This window comes from Myotis lucifugus, unplaced genomic scaffold, assembly GCF_000147115.1.
Source record: "Myotis lucifugus unplaced genomic scaffold, Myoluc2.0 scaffold_292, whole genome shotgun sequence".
NCBI lineage: Eukaryota > Metazoa > Chordata > Mammalia > Chiroptera > Vespertilionidae > Myotis > Myotis lucifugus.
The window spans coordinates 1,096,489-1,102,186 of NW_005871340.1; the positions used below are offsets into that span (position 1 = coordinate 1,096,489).

The 5,698-nt window shown below is 55.5% G+C and overlaps 1 protein-coding gene across 1 annotated transcript in view; it reads right to left on the reverse strand.

Moving 5' to 3' along the window:
* COL13A1 (collagen type XIII alpha 1 chain) overlaps positions 1 to 3,049 on the reverse strand; it is a 124,308-nt gene extending 121,259 nt beyond the window's left edge. Inside the window, exons 1-2 of the mRNA XM_023763587.1 lie at positions 3,014 to 3,049; positions 2,659 to 2,797 (exon numbers count right to left, since the gene is read on the reverse strand). Of these exons, the coding sequence (XP_023619355.1) occupies positions 2,659 to 2,797; positions 3,014 to 3,049 (175 nt within the window). The remainder of the gene's footprint in view (positions 1 to 2,658; positions 2,798 to 3,013) is intronic.
* Between the last annotated feature and the right edge of the window lie 2,649 nt (positions 3,050 to 5,698).

Sequence of the window (5,698 nt, forward strand, 5' to 3'; positions counted from 1 at the left end):
TGCCCTCAGTGTTAATTGCCTGGCTCTGGTCTATACTTCAGGCCAAACTGCCCTCTGGGGAATTCCCTAACACCCGGACACCCCTTCCGGAAGTCCCTGCTCGCTCTCCTCCCATCTCCTGGCCACCTCGTTCCCTGCTGGTGGCCCCTCCCCGTGTCCCTTCACCCCATGTGCCCCTCCTCCCCACCACCTCTGAGCTGCTCCTGCTGCCTCGCCGCTTTCTCCTCCCCAACCAAGAGCCCGGGGTCCCACACAAACTCTCATTCTTCCAAATCCTCCCTCCCTCCTACCACATCGTCCCCAGCTCCCAGCCTCCCAGGACCACCAAAGCCAGACTCTCCCAAGCACAAAATTGATACCCATTGGTTAGGCACCCACCCTGACAGGGGCAGGGCCTGCGAAGCCCAATCAGGCAGGGAGGAGAGAAGGGTAAGCCTCTGTCTTGCCACAGACGTGCAGCCCGCATCGCCCCCAGCACCAGGATATGGTGCCTCATGAGGATTTCTGAGCGTCTTTAAAGTGCAAGAGGAATTCAGGGGGAAATAATTGTGCTCAGTAGGAGTCAGGAAAGGTGCTCAATACTTCCCACAATTATCTCTCTGAATCATCGCCATATACCTGCAAGATGGGCACTAATTTATCCCCATTTTTCACAGGAGGCAACCAAAGCAGAGAGAGGGCAAATAATTCTCGGAAGGCCACACAGCTGGGAAACGTGGAGCTGAAATGCAAACCCGCATTTTCATGGCTCCAAATCTCCTGCCCCTCCCCAACATGCTACACCCTGAGCAAAAAGACCAACTGCAATTGACCAGAGTTACAGAGATGCCAGACACGAAGATTTGAAACGTGGGTGGCCCTCGAAACCCTGATGCTACCCACAGCCGCTCTGCCCAGCCTGCCACGCCAGCCTTGCCTTCATCGCATCTCATTAATCTTGGCATTCTTCTCCCCAAAGCGTTCCCAGATCCCAGGGCTCAATCTCCTGGGCCCCGAGGGAGGGAGGGAGCTTCCCAGGGCTTCTGGACACCCTTTTAATTAACCCAGATGACCCTCTTCTGCCTGGGGCCAGCTGAATCGCATCACGGTGCCACCGTCTCCTGTGGCAGCCCCCCTGCACTGTGACTCCCACCTCGGCCACTCATGCTCCAGCAAATGCTGTCCCTTCCCTTCCCACATGCTCAATACATGCTGGCCCCTCTCCCCTGGCTTGGGGACCATGGTGAGGGCTCCTGGGGCTCCTCGGCCCCTCTGTCCATGGAGGGCCTGCCGGAGAGCTCAGTTAGTGTCCTGCCAATGCCACCTGCCCACGGTGGTATCGAGGGGCCACACTCTGAGCCGGCAGAGGTCCGGAGTAGAGTGGTGGGTTGGGGGCTGCGCAGGTCCCCTGCCCTCCCTCAAACCTTGTCTTCACCAGCTGGCAAATCACTGAGCCAATCGGGAAGGCCCCTGTGATGACTTGATTATTTTCTCCCCCAACCCGTTTTTGGGACTTTCTTCCTCATCCCCACAAAAGTACAGCCCGTGCCAGTTACCATGGGAACAATGAAACTTGCTCATCTGTCATTCTCATGCCTTAATAATAATAGTCAGCAACCTAGAAAAGTCCGGATGAACTGACCTATCATTATTATTAACTGTTTGCAATGAAACTGAACCCAACATGCAGCATGGCGCTCAGCACAGAGCAGGGACTCGGTACATAGCTGTGACCAGATGAGCAGGCTCGGCGAGGAGCGGGTCGCTCTGCGCAGAGGAACAAGCCCTAGAAGGGGTGCCCTCGGAGGTGACCCGCCCACACAGGGCTAGTAAATGTGGGAGCAGAACCTGCATCCAGCTTGGCCTGGTTAGCTCAGTTGCGCCGCATCACCTTGACCGTGAGCAGTGTGCTCTGGTGCGTTTGTGCAGGTCGTCTCCACACCACACAGCATGAAGCACACCATACAGCACGAGTGCGCGTGAGGGCAGGGGAGTTTTACCATCGGGGTACTTCACTCATTCCAGTAACAAACACTTTTGTACGCCCACTATGTGTCAGGAGTTGGACGCGTAACAGTGACCATGATAAGCCTGGTCCCTGCCCTCTTGGGCTTCTCTTCTCGTCAATGCTGCATAACCCTTCAGGGTTTGAAAAACGTAGTCATGCCCATCATCTTGTCTGATTTCCCAACGTGGTGCATATAGTGAAGGCCAGTGATGGCGAACCTTTTGAGCTCGGCGTGTCAGCATTTTGAAAAACCCTAACTTAACTCTGGTGCCGTGTCACATATAGAAATTTTTTGATATTTGCAACCATAGTAAAACAAAGACTTATATTTTTGATATTTATTTTATATATTTAAATGCCATTTAACAAAGAAAAAATTAACCAAAAAAATGAGTTCACGTGTCACCTCTGACACGGGTGTCATAGGTTCGCCATCACTGGTGAAGGCCCATAGGAGCGTTCATGAATGAATGAATGAATGTTTGAATGAATGAATGATGGATAGGGGATGTGTGGGCCGATCAATGAGTAGAGGAAAGGCAGTACCACAGATATTGCCATTCCATCTTTCAAATGAAAAGCGATGCCCCGAGCAGGGTGTGGCCAGAGCATACCCATGAGAGGGCCTCTGGAGGGCGTCCCGTCCTAATCACCATTCGCAGGCTCCTTACCTGGTGGGCAGTGACACCCCGGAGACGTCTTCGGGGCTTCTCGGCGCCTCCGAGAGTGGAGCTTCCATTTCTGCACAAGAAGACAGAGGAGAGGAGTCACTGGGCGTCCTGGTGGCCAAGCGCTGGGGATCGTTGTGGGCTGGTGCGGTGGGGGTGTGGGAGAGGGGCCCCTGGGGGCTGGCAGGAGGGCTGTTCCAGGATCAAAGACTGGCCACCGGACGTCTGGGTAATAAGAAGCAGACGGAAAGGTCCCATCTAGCTAATTTCAGTGTCTGCTGTCTTCGGAGCGCTCTTAAAGAAATTAACCCCCATCACAGGACCCTGCAAGCCAGCTGCGGCCTTACTGCGGCCTTACTGCGGCCTTCCCGCACCGCTCACTCACGGTCACCATGCCTGCTTCTCTCGGCTCTCTGCTCTTTGGTTCCTGGCTAGTGTGGGCTCCTGCTGGATCCCGGGGCAGGGACAGTGACTTGTTCTTCTTGTGTCCCTCTCAAGCGAGGCCCAGGCAGGAGTGGTGGGCTGGAGGCTGGGCAGGTCCTCTGCCTCCATCAAACCTCTTCCTCACCAGCTTGCAAATCACTGAGCTAACCTGCAAGGCCCCAAGAGGTGGCGACAAGTAGAGGGGGGCACCCCCTGCCCACCAGGAGCTGCTATTGCCATGGTTGTAAACGGACACGCACATGCCCAGGAGCATCGGTGCCTGGGGTGCTTACGCTGTCAGCGTGGTGCGCTGAGCGCCTCAGTTCTCACAAGCACCCTGGGCGGGGGCCATGCACAGAGGTTAACAGGCATGCCTCCGGGCCAGGCTGCCTGGGTCCACGCACAGGCCTCGGACCGTGAGCTGCTAACAGTCCCTACCTCACTGGGTTACTGAGAGGAAAGAAAAGGCCGACGTATAGAAAGAAAAGCCCTTGGTACATGTTAGCTATTGCTGCACTCATGTTACAGGTGAGGAGCCTGAAGCACAGATGGCAGCCTGTAGCCTGGCCAAGGTCAGGGGAGGAGCAAGGCTGGGACTTGAACCCACACTCTCCAAAGCTAGTGCAGCAGTTGAAGCTGGTAGCCCCCGAGCCAAATTGGCCCTTAGATGTATTTTAATTGGTTCCCACAGATATTTTTTTTCATTGAATTTGTTGCCAATATTTTGAAGAGGTTGATTTTACATGCACATCTGCATTTCTAATTTCTCTGGAAAACTGGAAGATCTGGCCGCATGGGGCCTGCACGATGGCTGGCCCTGATTGACAGCGTCCAGTAGTCCCTGACATGTGGACAGTTAGGATGCCAGCTGGCCCCCACCAGCAGCTCTCCAGCACTTAACTACTGTGTCGTCTGCCACTCAGGGTGGGCCAGGAGAGACGTGAAGAAAGGTCGAGGGGGAGGTGTAGTGGGATGAGGCGTCACCTCTGGTTGGTGGTGGAGAGGGAAGGCCAGGAAAGCTTCCCGGTGATTCGCAGCAAACTCATGTCTGCTCAGCCCTGATCTGTACTGGCACTGAGCTGGGTGCTTTATACAGAGAATCACATCTATTTTTCACAATCTAACAAATTTAACTCATGTTTTACTTAAGGAAATGGAGGCTCAGAGAGGCTGAGTGACTTGTTGAAGGTCACACAGCTGGTACGTGATGGATCTGGGACAAGAACTCAGGCTTTTTGGTGCAAAGTCCACTCCACCCTGCTGGAGAAAGGTGCACACAAATGCCCCGGGAGAGGGAGCACAGCGACAGGCAGGGTGAGGACGCTGAGGGAGGAAGGGGCAGAGGGGCAGAGAGGCAGGAAGGGGAGGAAGGGAGGAAGTCTCAAAGGGGAGCCCCTCACTCAGAAAAGGGAGACTGGTGCACAAACGTTGTGGATGGATGTTGAGGCTCGGCCACAGGTGGGCACAGAATGGCCGCTGGGCGAACACGTGCCCTCCCAGGACAAAGTCTGGTGAAAGGCCCCATGATGCCCAGCTCTGAGCCCCGCTCACCAACGCCACGTTCCATCGGGGACCGCACCTATCGACTTCCCTTCCCACCAATGACCTTGGGCTCTTGAGAGACTTATTGGTGGCTGTTCCTGGCGCACAGTAGGTGTGTGACAGAAGTCTGCTAAGTGACAAGGCCATTCAGTGACTGACGAGCCAAAGCCAGCCGAGTGTGCAGCATTCTGGCTGCAGGTTGCAACCATTGGGGTTGTCACTCATTCAACAGCAACAAGAGGCCAAGCGCGGGCTGGGCCCTGGAGATGGAGACGGACAGAAGGCTGGAGGCTGGGGTTCCTCTCTGGAGGCTGTCACAGTCATCATGCCACCGAGAGACACAGTGGTCTGCGGTGTGGCATGGCAGGATGGAGACAAGGGGAGGGATGTGCAGGGGAGGAATGCACAGGGCACAGGATGGGCCTGGTGGGGAGAGGGTAGGACCAGGCTCTGCCATGGCCGCCAAGATGCCCCCATGGGGACAGGACAGGGGCAAAAGCAGGCTTGTGGGAAGATGACAAGCTGAGCTGGAGGGCTGCCCCAGTGGAGGAGTCCAGGTGGGCAGGGCCGTGTGGTTCTGGAGCTCTGGAGAGAGGCCTAGGATAGAAAGGCGGATCGGGAGCCAGGGACACCATCAAGAGGGAAGGAGACAGCCCAGCCGGTGTGGCTCAGTGGTTGAGCGTCGCCCTATGAACCAGGAGGTCATGGTTCCATTGAACCAGGAGGTCAGGGCACATGCCGGGGTTGTGGGCTTGATCCCCAGTGTGGAGTGTGCAGGAGGCAGCCAGTCAGCGATTCTCTCTCATCATGGATGTTTCTCTTTCTCCCTCTCCCTTCCTCTCTGAAATCAATAAAAATATCTAAGAAAAAAGAGGGGAAGGAGACATCTGACAGAGATGGGAAACTGGCTGCATTCAGGGTGTGGGTGGGTTTTCTTGGCCTGCACAGTGTTTATTTTTGAAAAGTATTAAATCCCGACATCGCCACACCCCTTCCAGAGCCCGGGCTTCAAGTCCGCCCACTGACCGTCTCTGCAGCTCCCTCCTTCCAACGCCTCAACCCCGGGCTCCGTCCAGCC